Consider the following 17,241-nt stretch of genomic DNA (forward strand, 5'->3'; position numbering starts at 1 on the left):
AAATGAAAAGATGCTGGATGGGGTGCTTGACGCTATCTGTCAAGCATGGCGGAAGCAATGTGATGATCTGGTGGTGGTAAAGTGGGAGATTTGTACAGGGTTAAAGGGATCTTAATGAAGGAAGGATATCACTGTAATTGCTGCAAATGGAGGATTCTTTGATGAAAGTAAAGTTTGAAGAACACAATTATTATTTCAATTAAAAAGTATTATTTATAACCTTGTCAACGTCTTGACTATATTTCCTATTCATCTTGCAAAAAACAAGGACATTTCTAAGTGACCCCAAACTGTTGTAGTGTATATACACGTAACAAAATTATAAACGCAACATTGGAACTTTTGGTCCCATGTTTCATGAGCTGAAACGAAAGATACCAGAAATGTTCCACATGTACAAAAAAGCATATTTCAAATTTTGTGCACAAAATTGTTTACATCCCTGTTAGTGAGCATTTCTCCTTTGTCAAGATGGGCGAGCGGCTTGCTGATGATGTCAACATTGTGAACAGATTGCCCAATGAGGTTATGGTATGGGCAAGCATAAGCTATGGACAACGAATAAAATTGCATTTTATCAATGGCAATTTGAACGCAAAGAGATACCGTGACTAGATCCCATTGTCGTGTCATTCATCCGACGCCATCACCTCATGTTTCAGCATGATAATACACGGCCCCATGTCGCAAGGATCTATACCCAATTCATGGAAGCTGAAAATGTCCCAGTTCTTCCATGGCCAGGCATGTCACCCATTGAGCATGTTTGGGATGCTCTGGATCGACGTGTACGACAGCGTGTTCCAGTTCCCGCCCATATCCAGCATCTTCGCACAGCTATTAAAGAGGAGTGGGACAACATTCCACAGGCCACAATCAACAGCCTGATCCACTCTATGCGAAGGAGATGTGTAGCGCTGCATGAGGCAAATGGTGGTCACACCAGATACAGGGATGCTGGCCCATGTCGACTCCAATAGACTCCAATCATAAAATCTAACGGTGAAACAAGGCAATGGTTCCAATCGTTTTTCCACCATTAATTTTTCCCATAGGGGATTGAGGAAACACTTAAAAATAAGGGCTGCGTTTTGTGTAGGCTTACCCTGGTGTGACGTTTTGATAACCATGTAGATCTCTTTAGGACAAGGTGACTCTCTGATCAATATATTCGGCTCTATTTAATCTCAGATTCAAAAATGCTAATTAGCATCAAAGTAGACCATGAAAAACTACATATCCCTGCAAGCTCCTGCACGTCATCGCTAGCTGATACCTTTGCTAACAGGTGTCAATTTAACAATTGCACAAGACAGTTTACAGAATTTTGCAATTTAAAAGACATTTTGCCAATTTATTCATTACTACATTTAGCTAATATTAGATACAGTAGTTAATCCATAGATTCTTACCTTTGCCTCGATTTGGCAGTCTCGTCCAAATCATCATGGCATTTGTAGTTCTTTATGATAGCCACGTTAGCAGCTAATTAGTGTTACATTTTCTGGGGGATAAATTCAGGCGAATATATCAATAAAAGCCAACTTCTCCTAAAGAAATGTACGCGTTTATCAAAACGTCATGCCAGGGTAAGCCTACACGAAGCACAACCCTTGGTTTAGGTGTTTCTAAAATCCCCTATGATTGGTGAAAAAACAATTGGAACCATTTTTCTGTTTGACCGCTAGATTTTATGGGTATTTATGCTTCCCACAGTTTTATGCTTCCCACAGTTGTGTCAAGTTGGCTGGATGTCCTTTGGGCGGTGGACCATTGTTGATATACACAGGAAACAGTTGAGCGTGAAAAACTCAGCAGCATTGCAGTTCTTGACACAAACCGGTGTGCCTGGCCCATTCACCCCCTGAATGGCACACATACACAATTCATGTCTCAAGGCTTAAAAATCCTTCTTTAACCTGTCTCCTCCGCTTCATCTACACTGATTTGAAGTGGATTTAACAGGAGACATCAATAAGGGATCATTGCTTTCACCTGGATTCACCTGGTCAATCTGTCATGGAAAGAGCAGGTGTTCTTAATGTTTTGTATACTTAGTGTATACCCTCCCTCCCTCCTCCCCTCTCCCTCCCTCCCTCCCCCCCTCCCTCCCTCCTCCCCTCTCCCTCCCTCCCTCCCTCCTCCCCTCTCCCTCCCTCCTCTCTCCCTCCCTCCCTCCCCTCTCCCTCCCTCCTCCCCTCTCCCTCCCTCCTCCCCCCTCCCTCCTCTCTCTCTCCCTCCCTCCCTCCCTCCCTCCCTTCCTCCCCTCTCCCTCCCTCCCTCCCTCCTCCCCCCTCCCTCCCTCCCTCCCTCCTCCCCTCTCCCTCCCTCCCTCCCTCCTCCCCTCTCCCTCCCTCCCTCCCTCCTCCCCTCTCCCTCCCTCCCTCCCTCCTCCCCTCTCCCTCCCTCCCTCCCTCCCTCCTCCCCTCTCCCTCCCTCCTCTCTCCCTCCCTCCCTCCCTCCCTCCCTCCCTCCCTTCCTCCCCTCTCCCTCCCTCCCTCCCTCCCTCCCCCCTCCCCTCTCCCTCCCTCCTCCTCTCTCCCTCCTCTCTCCCTCCCTTGCCATGTCATTGACATAGAGGCTTATGATAAACCAGAGGAGATAAAGTTATCAGAGGAAGGGAGCTTAAGGACTGAACAACACAAACTGTATACACACGCATACACTCTCACATACACATATCTTTATCCCCATGTCTAAGCCTTCAAGTCAGGTAGGAACTGGGTCATCAGAGCTCCCACAATGCAGTAGCGTGTGTCTGTCCAACCAACATTGAAGTGAACCACCTCGTAATAGTTTAAAAGGTACATTTGAATAGAAATGTAAAAGCAACAGGCCAATACTGTACAATAGGCCTACCCTGACAAAATGGACATAAACATGACTGTTTATATATATACACATACAATGTTATTAGCCCTCATGCTTTAAGAAGGTAAACACTTCCCAGTATGTATTGTATTTCTTAAAGCTGTGGGCTTTAAGTTCGTCAGTTTCTGCTTTGTACTTATACATCGGACAAAATATTTACAAAGAGCATTTTTAGCATGAAGCATAAGATGGAAAATAGTACACCCCTAGCTTCATGAACTAGTGTTTCCCCCTTTGGCTGAAATTGCTTCATGTTGCTGATTCTTGTAACTCTCTATCAGTCTCTTACATCAACTGGGAGGAATTTCCCCCCACTTTTCTTTACAGTACTGCTTCAACTGTGTCATGTTTGAAGGGCTTTCTTGCAAGCATAGCCAGGATTCAAGTACCCCCCACAGCATAGCCAGGATTCAAGTACCCCCCACAGCATAGCCAGGATTCAAGTACCCCCCACAGCATAGCCAGGATTCAAGTACCCCCCACAGCATAGCCAGGATTCAAGTCCCCCCACAGCATAGCCAGGATTCAAGTCCCCCCCCCCCCCACAACATAGACAGGATTCAAGTCCCCCCCCACAGCATAGCCAGGATTCAAGTCCCCCTACAGCCAGGATTCAAGTCCCCCCACAGCATAGCCAGGATTCAAGTACCCCCCACAGCATAGCCAGGATTCAAGTCCCCCCACAGCATAGCCAGGATTCAAGTCCCCCCACAGCATAGCCAGGATTCAAGTCCCCCTACAGCCAGGATTCAAGTCCCCCCCACAGCAAAGCCAGGATTCAAGTCCCCCCATAGCCAGGATTCAAGTCCCCCCCACAGCATAGCCAGGATTCAAGTCCCCCCACAGCATAGCCAGGATTCAAGTCCCCCCACAGCACAGCCAGGATTCAAGTCCCTACATAGCCAGGATTCAAGTCCCCCCCACAGCATAGCCAGGATTCAAGTCCCCCCATAGCCAGGATTCAAGTCCCCCCCACAGCATAGCCAGGATTCAAGTCCCCCCACAGCATAGCCAGGATTCAAGTCCCCCCCCCCCACAACATAGCCAGGATTCACGCCCCCCCCACAGCACAGCCAGGATTCAAGTCCCCCCATAGCCAGGATTCAAGTCCCCCCCACAGCAGAGCCAGGATTCAAGTCCCCCCCACAGCACAGCCAGGATTCAAGTCCCCCCATAGCCAGGATTCAAGCCCCCCCACAGCATAGCCAGGATTCAAGTCCCCCCCACAGCATAGCCAGGATTCAAGTCCCCCTACAGCCAGGATACAAGTCCCCCCACAGCATAGCCAGGATTCAAGTCCCCCCACAGCATAGCCAGGATTCAAGTCCCCCCCACAGCATAGCCAGGATTCAAGTCCCCCTACAGCCAGGATACAAGTCCCCCCACAGCATTACATTTACATTTACATTTAAGTCATTTAGCAGACGCTCTTATCCAGAGCGACTTACAAATTGGTGCATTCACCTTATGACATCCAGTGGAACAGCCACTTTACAATAGTGCATCTAAATCTTTTAAGGGGGGGGGGGGGGGGGGCAGAAGGATTGCTTTATCCTATCCTAGGTATTCCTTGAAGAGGTGGGGTTTCAGGTGTCTCCGTCCCCCCACAGCATAGACAGGATTCAAGTCCCCCCACAGCATAGCCAGGATTCAAGTCCCCCCACAGCCAGGATTCAAGTCCCCCCACAGCATAGACAGGATTCAAGTCCCCCCACAGCATAGCCAGGATTCAAGTCCCCCCCACAGCACAGCCAGGATTCAAGTCCCCCCCACAGCATGGACAGGATTCAAGTCCCCCCACAGCATAGACAGGATTCAAGTCCCCCCCACAGCATAGCCAGGATTCAAGTCCCCCCCACAGCCAGGATTCAAGTCCCCCACAGCATAGCCAGGATTCAAGTCCCCCCACAGCCAGGATTCAAGTCCCCCCCACAGCCAGGATTCAAGTCCCCCCCACAGCCAGGATTCAAGTCCCCCCACAGCATAGCCAGTATTTAAGTCCCCCCACAGCATAGCCAGGATTCACGTCCCCCACACAGCATAGACAGGATTCAAGTCCCCCCACAGCATAGCCAGGATTCAAGTCCCCCCCACAGCATAGACAGGATTCAAGTCCCCCCACAGCATAGCCAGGATTCAAGTCCCCCCCACAGCATAGCCAGGATTCAAGTCCCCCCCACAGCATAGACAGGATTCAAGTCCCCCCCACAGCAGAGACAGGATTCAAGTCCCCCCACAGCATAGCCAGGATTCAAGCCCCCCCACAGCCAGGATTCAAGTCCCCCCACAGCATTGACAGCATAGAGATGTGGGCTTTGACTCTACCATTGCCTAACCCTCCATTTCTTCTTTTTGAGCCATTCTATTCTAGCTTTGCTTGTGTGTTTTTGGATCATTGTCCTGTTGCAAGATCGATGTTCGTTTCAGCTTCAGCTTTTTGACAAAAGGGCTCACATTCTCCTCAAGAATTCTCTAGTACAATATAGAATTCATGGTTGATTTAATGATGGCAAGTTGGCCAGGCCCTGAGGCAGCCAAGTAGCCCCAAACCATAATGCCACCGCCTCCATGCTTTACGGTTGGTATGAGGTTCTTCAGTTCAAATGCAGTGTTTTGTTTATACGCCAAACATGACGTCTGGTATTGCGGCCACACAACTCCACCATTGACTCATCTGTCCAGAGCACATTGTTCCAGTAGTTTTGGTCTTTAGCCAGGAGTTGTCTGGGAAACGTCACTCTGGTCTTGATATAAGTTTTTGAGAGCAGAGGCTTCTTCCTTCCTGACCTCCCAATGTAGGCCAAGTTTGTACTGTCTCTTTCTGACAGTTGACTCATGCACTTTGACATTGTGAAAAGAGAGGCCTGTAGATTCCTGGATGTTACCCAGGGGTTCTTAGAGAGCATTTTTCGGTCAGCTCTTAGGCTGAATTTAGTGGGACGACCTGTCCTATAGGTAGATTGTCAGTGGTCTGGAATTTTTCTCAATTTGTAGATGATCCGTCGGACAGTGGAACGATGTACTTCGAATTGCTTGGAAATGGATTTGTAACCCCATCCCAGAATCATGGGCATCAATAATATTTTCTTCTGAGAGCCTCAGATATATATTTTGATCTTGGCATGTTACCAAACACCCAGATGGTTAAGACCTAACTAAACAAAGTTTCTAATCTTTATGGAAGGCTGGACCCTCCCAAGGTTCTCTCTAATGATGTTCTAATCTTGATGGAAGGCTGAACCCTCCCAAGGTTCTCTCTAATGATGTTCTAATCTTGATGGAAGGCTGGACCCTCCCAAGGTTCTCTCTAATGATGTTCTAATCTTTATGGAAGGCTGGACCCTCCCAAGGTTCTCTCTAATGATGTTCTAATCTTTATGGAAGGCTGGACCCTCCCAAGGTTCTTTCTAATGATGTTCTCATCTTTATGGAAGGCTGGACCCTTCCAAGGTTCTCTCTAATGATGTTCTAATCTGTATGGAAGGCTGGACCCTCCCAAGATTCTCTCTAATGATGTTCTAATCTTTATGGAAGGCTGGACCCTCCCAAGGTTCTCTCTAATGATGTTCTAATCTTTATGGAAGGCTGGACCCTCCCAAGGTTCTCTCTAATGATGTTCTAATCTTTATGGAAGGCTGGACCCTCCCAAGGTTCTCTCTAATGATGTTCTCATCTTTATGGAAGGCTAGACCCTCCCAAGGTTATCTCTAATGATGTTCTCATCTTTATGGAAGGCTGGACCCTCCCAAGGTTCTCTCTAATGATGTTCTAATCTTTATGGAAGGCTGGACCCTCCCAAGGTTCTCTCTATTGATGTTCTCATCTTTATGGAAGGCCGGACCCTCCCAAGGTTCTCTCTAATGATGTTCTCATCTTTATGGAAGGCTGGACCCTCCCAAGGTTCTCTCTAATGATGTTCTAATCTGTATGCAAGGCTGGACCCTCCCAAGATTCTCTCTAATGATGTTCTAATCTTTATGGAAGGCTGGACCCTCCCAAGGTTCTCTCTAATGATGTTCTAATCTTTATGGAAGGCTGGACCCTCCCAAGGTTCTCTCTAATGATGTTCTAATCTTTATGGAAGGCTGGACCCTCCCAAGGTTCTCTCTAATGATGTTCTCATCTTTATGGAAGGCTGGACCCTCCCAAGGTTCTCTCTAATGATGTTCTAATCTTTATGGAAGGCTGGACCCTCCCAAGGTTCTCTCTATTGATGTTCTCATCTTTATGGAAGGCCGGACCCTCCCAAGGTTCTCTCTAATGATGTTCTCATCTTTATGGAAGGCTGGACCCTCCCAAGGTTCTCTCTAATGATGTTCTAATCTGTATGCAAGGCTGGACCCTCCCAAGATTCTCTCTAATGATGTTCTAATCTTTATGGAAGGCTGGACCCTCCCAAGGTTCTCTCTAATGATGTTCTAATCTTTATGGAAGGCTGGACCCTCCCAAGGTTCTCTCTAATGATGTTCTAATCTTTATGGAAGGCTGGACCCTCCCAAGGTTCTCTCTAATGATGTTCTCATCTTTATGGAAGGCTGGACCCTCCCAAGGTTCTCTCTAATGATGTTCTAATCTTTATGGAAGGCTGGACCCTCCCAAGGTTCTCTCTAATGATGTTCTAATTTTTATGGAAGACTAGACCCTCCCAAGGTTCTCTCTAATGATGTTCTAATCTTTATGGAAGGCTGGACCCTCCCAAGGTTCTCTCTAATGATGTTCTAATCTTGATGGAAGGCTGGACCCTCCCAAGGTTCTCTCTAATGATGTTCTAATCTTTATGGAAGGCTGGACCCTCCCAAGGTTCTCTCTAATGATGTTCTAATCTTTATGGAAGGCTGGACCCTCCCAAGGTTCTTTCTAATGATGTTCTCATCTTTATGGAAGGCTGGACCCTTCCAAGGTTCTCTCTAATGATGTTCTAATCTGTATGGAAGGCTGGACCCTCCCAAGATTCTCTCTAATGATGTTCTAATCTTTATGGAAGGCTGGACCCTCCCAAGGTTCTCTCTAATGATGTTCTAATCTTTATGGAAGGCTGGACCCTCCCAAGGTTCTCTCTAATGATGTTCTAATCTTTATGGAAGGCTGGACCCTCCCAAGGTTCTCTCTAATGATGTTCTCATCTTTATGGAAGGCTAGACCCTCCCAAGGTTATCTCTAATGATGTTCTCATCTTTATGGAAGGCTGGACCCTCCCAAGGTTCTCTCTAATGATGTTCTAATCTTTATGGAAGGCTGGACCCTCCCAAGGTTCTCTCTATTGATGTTCTCATCTTTATGGAAGGCCGGACCCTCCCAAGGTTCTCTCTAATGATGTTCTCATCTTTATGGAAGGCTGGACCCTCCCAAGGTTCTCTCTAATGATGTTCTAATCTGTATGCAAGGCTGGACCCTCCCAAGATTCTCTCTAATGATGTTCTAATCTTTATGGAAGGCTGGACCCTCCCAAGGTTCTCTCTAATGATGTTCTAATCTTTATGGAAGGCTGGACCCTCCCAAGGTTCTCTCTAATGATGTTCTAATCTTTATGGAAGGCTGGACCCTCCCAAGGTTCTCTCTAATGATGTTCTCATCTTTATGGAAGGCTGGACCCTCCCAAGGTTCTCTCTAATGATGTTCTAATCTTTATGGAAGGCTGGACCCTCCCAAGGTTCTCTCTAATGATGTTCTAATTTTTATGGAAGACTAGACCCTCCCAAGGTTCTCTCTAATGATGTTCTAATCTTTATGGAAGGCTGGACCCTCCCAAGGTTCTCTCTAATGATGTTCTAATCTTGATGGAAGGCTGGACCCTCCCAAGGTTCTCTCTAATGATGTTCTAATCTTTATGGAAGGCTGGACCATCCCAAGGTTCTCTCTAATGATGTTCTAATCTTTATGGAAGGCTGGACCCTCCCAAGGTTCTCTCTAATGATGTTCTAATCTTTATGGAAGGCTGGACCCTCCCAAGGTTCTCTCTAATGATGTTCTAATCTTTGTCACCTGTTTTGGTGTACCTGATTCCAATTTGAGCCACGTTATGTGATGGTAAAGGTCGGGGTGTACTAACTTTTTCCAGATAAGAAAATATTATTTATTTTAATTCCATAACATTTTTGTAGTACAATTTGTTGGGGGGTTATTTGTTCAATTGTGTTACCTTTATCAATGAATGTGGTTTGAATTTAGCTCAAATATACATGTGTCCAAATATGAGGGTGTACTTACTTTATCACATAACTTTAGATCTCATAGCGAATTAAGCAGTAACAAGTTCACAGAAACTGACATTCACAGATGTACGTTAGCATTCACAGTATAGACAGAGGAATAGCAGGGCAGAATGTACAGCATGTATGTATTTCCAGTGTTGTAAATCTCTCCAGTGGAAGAGCAGGACAGTTTGTATAAGTCCCTCCAGTGGAAGAGCAGGACAGTTTGTATAAGTCCCTCCAGTGGAAGAGCAGGACAGTTTGTATAAGTCTCTCCAGTGGAAGAGCAGGACAGTTTGTGTAAGGCCCTCCAGTGGAAGAGCAGGACAGTTTGTATAAGTCTCTCCAGTGGAAGAGCAGGACAGTTTGTGTAAGTCCCTCCAGTGGAAGAGCAGGACAGTTTGTATAAGTCCCTCCAGTGGAAGAGCAGGACAGTTTGTATAAGTCCCTCCAGTGGAAGAGCAGGACAGTTTGTATAAGTCTCTCCAGTGGAAGAGCAGGACAGTTTGTGTAAGTCCCTCCAGTGGAAGAGCAGGACAGTTTGTATAAGTCCCTCCAGTGGAAGAGCAGGACAGTTTGTATAAGTCTCTCCAGTGGAAGAGCAGGACAGTTTGTATAAGTCTCTCCAGTGGAAGAGCAGGACAGTTTGTATAAGTCCCTCCAGTGGAAGAGCAGGACAGTTTGTATAAGTCCCTCCAGTGGAAGAGCAGGACAGTTTGTGTAAGGCCCTCCAGTGGAAGAGCAGGACAGTTTGTGTAAGGCCCTCCAGTGGAAGAGCAGGACAGTTTGTGTAAGTCCCTCCAGTGGAAGAGCAGGACAGTTTGTGTAAGGCCCTCTAGTGGAAGAGCAGGACAGTTTGTGTAAGGCCCTCCAGTGGAAGAGCAGGACAGTTTGTGTATGTCCCTCCAGTGGAAGAGCAGGACAGTTTGTCTGAGGGCTCCTGGGAACAGTATTTCAAAGTAGAAAGAAAGCACATACACGCTCTCTTAGACTCCATGAACAGTTGGACACAATCCCATTCCAGCGTTCTCCTCGTGTTTTCTCCAGTCCTCTTGGCCCGCTGGTAGGGATGGGACTTCCCTCATGAGCCCTCAGCCAATGGCCTTAATCCTATTCGACCTCTTCCTGTAACGTCACGACAATCCCACGTCCCGTCCCACGGTGACGTCAGAAGCGACCTCAGCAGGTCTCCCACGGTGCCGCCGGTGTGTCGGTTCGGGCTGTCGTCACGGTGACAGGCGCGGTCGGAAGGTTCTAGGTCGTATCATCATAGAGGTCTTCCTGAGAGAGTAGTAGTCTGAATCTTTCCAGCTGTACCATACTACACCGTCAGGACCCAGCAGGGTCTTGGCTTTAGATGAGTACCGCCCACCCTGGAACACACACACACACACACACACACACACACACACACACACACACACACACACACACACACACACACACACACACACACACACACACACACACACACGCACACACACACACACACACACACACACACACACACACAGAGAAATAAATAGACTACCATATCTGATGCAAATAACCTTACTTTTGTTTTGGCTGCAATTTGTGTGTGTGTGTGCGGTGCATTCAGAAAGTATTCAGACGCTTTGACTTTTTCCCCACTTTGTTACGTTACAGCCCTATTCTAAAATTGATTAAATCGTTTTTCCCCCCCTCATCAATCTACACACAATACCCCTTAATGACATCACAATACCCCATAATGACATCACAATACCCCTTAATGACAAAGCAAAAACAGTTTTTTTTTAGAAATTATTGCAAATGTATATAAATAAAAACTATTACGGAAATATTACATTTATATACAGCTGAAGTCAGAAGTTTACATACATCTTAGCCAAATAAATTTAAACTCCTATTTTCCTGACATTTAATCCTCGTAAAAATTCCCTGTTTTAGGCCAGTTAGGATCACCACTTTATTTTAAGAATGTGAAATGTCAGAATAATAGTAGAGAGAATGATTTATTTCAGATTTTATTTCTTTCAGCACATTCCCAGTGGGTCAGAAGTTTACATACACTCAATTAGTATTTGGTAGCATTGCCTTTACATTGTTTAACATGGGTCAAACGTTTTGGGTAGCCTTCCACAACCTTCCCATAATAAATTGGGTGAATTTTGGCCCATTCCTCCTGACAGAGCTGGTGTAACTGAGTCAGGTTTGTAGGCATCCTTGCTCGCACAAGCTTTTTCAGTTCTGCCCACAAATGTTCTATGGGATTGAGGTCAGGGCTTTATGATGGCCACACCAATACTTTAACTTTGTTGTCCTTAAGCCATTTTGCCACAACTTTGGAAGTATGCTTGGGTTCATTGTCCATTTGGAAGACCCATATGCGACCAAGCTTTATCTTCCTGACTGATGTCTTGTTGCTTCAATATATCCACATAATATATTGCCTCATGCCTCATGATGCCATCTATTTTGTGAAGTGCCCCAGTCCCTCCTGCAGAAAAGTACCCCGACAACATGATGCTGCCGACCCCGTGCTTCACGGTTGGGATGGTGTTCTTCGGCTTGCAAGCTCCCCCTTTTTTCCTCCAAACATAACGATGGTCATTATGGCCAAACAGTTATGTTTTTGTTTCATAATTTCTCCAAAAAGTACGATCTTTGTCCCCATGTGCAGTTGCAAACCGTAGTCTGGCTTTTTTATGGCGGTTTTAGAGCAGTGGCTTCTTCCTTGCTGAGCGGCCTTTCAGGTTATGTCGATATAGGACTCGGTTTACTGTGGATATAGATACTTTTGTACCTGTTTCCTCCAGCATCTTCACAAGGTCCTTTGCTGTTGTTCTGGGATTGATTTGCACTTTTCGCACCAAAGGACATTCATCTCTAGGAGACAGAACGCGTCTCCTTCCTGAGCGGTATGACGGCTGCATGGTCCCATGGTGTTTATTCTCACGTACTATTGTTTGTACAGATGAACGTGGTACCTTCAGGCGTTTGGAAATTGCTCCCAAGGATGAACCAGACTTGTGGAGGTCTACAATTTTTTATTTCTGAGGTCTTGGCTGATTTCTTTTGATTTTCCCATGATGTCAAGCAAAGAGGCACTGAGTTTGAAGGTAGGCCTTGAAATACATCCACAGGAACACCTCCAATTGACTCAAATGATGTCAATTAGCCTATCAGAAGCTTCTAAATCCATGACATAATTTTCTGGAATTTTCCAAGCTGTTTAGAGGCACAGTCAACTTAGTGTGTGTAAACTTCTGACCCACTAGAATTGCGATACAGTGAAATATAAGTGAAATAATCTGTTTGTAAACAATTGTTGGAAAAAGTACTTGTGACATGTACAACGTAGATGTCCTAACCGACTTACCAAAACTGTTATTTGTTAACAAGAAATTTGTGGAGTGGTTGAAAACGAGTTAATGACTCCAACCTAAGTGTATGTAAACTTCTGACTTCAACTGTAAGTATTACATCAGTATTTAGTATGAGACTCAAAATTGAGCTCAGCTGCATCCCATTTCCTTTGATCATTCCTGAGATGTTTCTACAACTTGATTGGAGTCCACCTGTGGTAAATTCAATTGATTGGACATGATTTGGAAATGCACACCTGTAAGGTGAGGTCCCACAGTTGATAGGGCATGTCAGAGCAAAAACCAAGCCATGAGGACGAAGGAATTGCCCGTATAGCGCCGAGACAGGATTATGTCGCGGCACGTATCTGGGGAAGGGTAGCAAAACATTTATGCAGTATTGAAGGTCCCCAAGAATACAGTGGCCTCCATCATTCTTAAACGGAAGAAGTTTGGAAGAAGTTCTTCCTAAAGCTGGCCGCCCAGGCAAACTGAGCATTCGGGGGAGATGGGCCTTAGTCACTCTAACAGAGCTCCAGAGTTCCTCTGTGGACATGAGAGAACCTTCCAGAAGGACAACTATCTCTACAACACTCATTTTATTGAACCTTTATTTAACTAAACAAGTCGGTTGGGAACAAATTCTTATTTATTTTATTATTTATTTATTTATTATTATATTATTATAATTTTCTTATCCCTAACTACGCTGTGCCAATTGTGCACCGGTCTATGGGACTCCCAATCATGACCAGTTGTGATACAGCATGGAATCGAACCAGGGTCTGTAGTGACGCCTCTAGCACTGAGATGCAGTGTATTAGACCGCTGCGCCACTCGGGAGCCCATAAAGTGGCCAGACGGAATCCAATCCTCAGTAAAAAGGCACATTACGGCCCACTTGGAGTTTTGCCAAAATGCACCTAAAGGACTCTCAGACTATGAGAAACAAGATTCTCTGGTCTGATGAAACCAAGATTGAATTCTTTGGCCTGAATGCCAAGCGTCACATCTGGAGGAAACTGGGACCATCCCTACAGTGAAGCATGGTGGGGGCAGCTTCATGCTGTGGAGATGTTTTTCAGCGGCAGGAACTGGGAGATTTGTCAGGATCGAGGGAAATATGCATGGAGCAAAGTACAGAGAGATCCTTGATGAAAACCTGCTCCAGAGTACTCAGGACCTCAGATTGTGGTGAAGGTTCACCTTCCAGCAGGACAATGACCCTGAGCACACAGCCAAGACAACGCAGGAGTGGCTTCCCGACAAGTCTCTGAATGTCTTTGAGTAGCAGAGCTAGAGCCCGGACATGAACCCAATCGAACATCTCTGGAGAGACCTAAAAAATAACCTCACAGAGCTTGAGAGGATCTGCATAGAAGAATGGGAGAAACTCCCCAAATAAAGCTGTGTCAAGTTTGTAGCGTCATACTCAAGAAGAATCAAGGCTGTAATCGCTGCTAAAGGTGCTTCAACAAAGTACTGAGTAAAGGGTCTAAATAATTATGTAAATGTGATTTCAGTTTTTTAAACATTTGCAAAAATGTAAAAATAAAACACTTTTTTTGCTTTGTCATTATGGGGTACTGTGTGTAGATAGTTCTTTTCTCAATGTAAATCCATTTTAGAATAAGGCTGTAACGTAACAAAATGTGGAAAAAGTCAAGCGGCCTGAATTCCTTCTGTGTGTGTGTGTGCTACCTTGTAGTAGACTCCATTGAGGTTGGCATAGAAACACTGGTGGTACCACCAGCCAGCGTGTGAGATCTCAGCACAGATATCCCCCGTGTCTGGAGTACTGAAGTCCTGTTTATCATGGTACCAGCTGAACGAGTCCTCTACTGTCCCACTGTAGCCTGACACATGCAGCCGGTAGTGGTTCTCCTCATCTTCAATACTACACACACACACAGGAGAGTGTTATTAACACGCTCACACATGCAGGCAGGTAGGATAACATGTGTGTGTGTTTTACTATACCTGAAGCTCTGGTAGAAGGCATGTTTGTGGTGATGTGTCCAGTCCTCCAGGTCTATCCTGAGGCTGTAGTCTCCCTGGGTGGACAGGTGGTGAATGTGTTCGTTCCCCAACCAGTACTCAGACCTACAGGGGAGTCAGAGTTCTATTACAGGGGAGTCAGAGTTCTATTGCAGGGGAGTCGGAGTTCTATTGCAGGGGAGTCGGAGTTCTATTACAGGGGAGTCGGAGTTCTATTACAGGGGAGTCGGAGTTTTATTGCAGGGGAGTCTGGGTTCTATTACAGGGGAATCGGAGTTCTATTGCAGGGGAGTCGGAGTTCTATTGCAGGGGAGTCGGAGTTCTATTGCAGGGGAGTCGGAGTTCTATTGCCGGGGAGTCGGAGTTCTATTGCCGGGGAGTCGGAGTTCTATTGCCGGGGAGTCGGAGTTCTATTGCAGGGGAATCGGAGTTCTATTGCAGGGGAGTCGGAGTTCTATTGCAGGGGAGTCGGAGTTCTATTGCAGGGGAGTCGGAGTTCTATTGCCGGGGAGTCGGAGTTCTATTGCCGGGGAGTCGGAGTTCTATTGCCGGGGAGTCGGAGTTCTATTGCAGGGGAGTCGGAGTTCTATTGCAGGGGAGTCGGAGGTCTATTGCAGGGGAGTCGGAGTTCTATTGCAGGGGAGTCGGAGTTCTATTGCAGGGGAGTCGGAGTTCTATTGCAGGGGAGTCGGAGTTTTATTGCAGGGGAGTCTGGGTTCTATTACAGGGGAGTCGGAGTTCTATTGCAGGGGAGTCGGAGTTCTATTGCAGGGGAGTCGGAGTTCTATTGCAGGGGAGTCGGAGTTCTATTGCCGGGGAGTCGGAGTTCTATTGCCGGGGAGTCGGAGTTCTATTGCCGGGGAGTTGGAGTTCTATTGCAGGGGAGTCGGAGTTCTATTGCAGGGGAGTCGGAGGTCTATTGCAGGGGAGTCGGAGTTCTATTGCAGGGGAGTCGGAGTTCTATTGCAGGGGAGTCGGAGTTCTATTGCAGGGGAGTCGGAGTTCTATAGCAGGGGAGTCTGGGTTCTATTGCAGGGGAGTCGGAGTTCTATTGCAGGGGACTCGGAGTTCTATTGCAGGGGAGTCTGAGTTCTATTGCAGGGGAGTCTGAGTTCTATTGCAGGGGACTCGGAGTTCTATTGCAGGGGAGTCTGAGTTCTATTGCAGGGGAGTCTGAGTTCTATTGCAGGGGAGTCGGAGTTCTATTGCAGGGGAGTCGGAGTTCTATTGCAGGGGAGTCGGAGAACTAGAACTACAGGGAAGTCAGTCTCATACTCAGATCTCACAACTAAACCACAACAAACTTCATTCAAACTACATTTCACACAATTTTTGCAAAATACTTTACAAACAATATATGCTATTTAGCTTTTATCCAAAGTGACTTACACTCATGCTTCCATATACACTGCTCAAAAAAATAAAGGGAACACTTAAACAACACAATGTAACTCCAAGTCAATCACACTTCTGTGAAATCAAACTGTCCACTTAGGAAGCAACACTGATTGACAATACATTTAACATGCTGTTGTGAAAATGGAATAGACAACAGGTGGAAATTATAGGCAATTAGCAAGACACCCCCAATAAAGGAGTGGTTCTGCAGGTGGTGACCACAGACCACTTTTTAGTTCCTATGCTTCCTGGCTGATGTTTTGGTCACTTTTGAATGCTGGCGGTGCTTTCACTCTAGTGGTAGCATGAGACGGAGTCTACAACCCACACAAGTGGCTCAGGTAGTGCAGCTCATCCAGGATGGCACATCAATGCGAGCTGTGGCAAGAAGGTTTGCTGTGTCTGTCAGCGTAGTGTCCAGAGCATGGAGGCGCTACCAGGAGACAGGCCAGTACATCAGGAGACGTGGAGGAGGCCGTAGGAGGGCAACAACCCAGCAGCAGGACCGCTACCTCCGCCTTTGTGCAAGGAGGTGCACTGCCAGCGCCCTGCAAAATGACCTCCAGCAGGCCACAAATGTGCATGTGTCTGCTCAAACGGTCAGAAACAGACTCCATGAGGGTGGTATGAGGGCCCGACGTCCACATGTGGGGGTTGTGCTTATAGCCCAACACCGTGCAGGACGTTTGGCATTTGCCAGAGAACACCAAGATTGGCAAATTTGCCACTGGCGCCCTGTGCTCTTCACAGATGAAAGCAGGTTCACACGCACATGTGACAGACGTGACAGAGTCTGCAGACGCCGTGGAGACGCCGTGGAGAACGTTCTGCTGCCTGCAACATCCTCCAGCATGACCGGTTTGGCAGTGGGTCAGTCATGGTGTGGGGTGGCATTTCTTTGGGGGGCCGCACAGCCCTCCATGTGCTCGCCAGTGGTAGCCTGACTGCCATTAGGTACCGAGATGAGATCCTCAGACCCCTTGTGAAACCATATGCTGGTGTGGTTGGCCCTGGGTTCCTCCTAATGCAAGACAATGCTAGACCTCATGTGGCTGGAGTGTGTCAGCAGTTCTTGCAAGAGGAAGGCATTGATGCTATGGACTGGCCCGCCGGTTCCCCAGACCTGAATCCAATTGAGCACATCTGGGACATCATGTCTCGCTCCATCCACCAACGCCACGTTGCACCACAGACTGTCCAGGAGTTGGCGGATGCTTTAGTCCAGGTCTGGGAGGAGATCCCTCAGGAGACCATCCGCCACCTCATCAGGAGCATGCCCAGGCGTTGTAGGGAGGTCATACAGGCACGTGGAGGCCACACACACTACTGAGCCTCATTTTGACTTGTTTTAAGGACATTACATCAAAGTTGGATCAGCCTGTAGTGTGGTTTTCCACTTTAATTTTGAGCGTGACTCCAAATCCAGACCTCCA

The 17,241-nt window shown here is 46.8% G+C and overlaps 1 protein-coding gene across 1 annotated transcript in view; it reads right to left on the bottom strand.

Annotated features, from left to right (window-relative positions):
- Nucleotides 1-8,832: 8,832 nt before the first annotated feature.
- Nucleotides 8,833-17,241, bottom strand: part of LOC129813235 (angiopoietin-related protein 7) — a 43,980-nt gene continuing 35,571 nt past the window's right edge. The window contains exons 5-7 of the mRNA XM_055865525.1: nucleotides 14,393-14,515; nucleotides 14,114-14,309; nucleotides 8,833-10,435 (exon numbers count right to left, since the gene is read on the bottom strand). Coding sequence (XP_055721500.1) covers nucleotides 10,289-10,435; nucleotides 14,114-14,309; nucleotides 14,393-14,515 — 466 coding nt within the window. The 3' untranslated portion in view covers nucleotides 8,833-10,288. The remainder of the gene's footprint in view (nucleotides 10,436-14,113; nucleotides 14,310-14,392; nucleotides 14,516-17,241) is intronic.

Source organism: Salvelinus fontinalis, chromosome 16 (assembly GCF_029448725.1).
Source record: "Salvelinus fontinalis isolate EN_2023a chromosome 16, ASM2944872v1, whole genome shotgun sequence".
In the NCBI taxonomy this organism is placed as follows: domain Eukaryota; kingdom Metazoa; phylum Chordata; class Actinopteri; order Salmoniformes; family Salmonidae; genus Salvelinus; species Salvelinus fontinalis.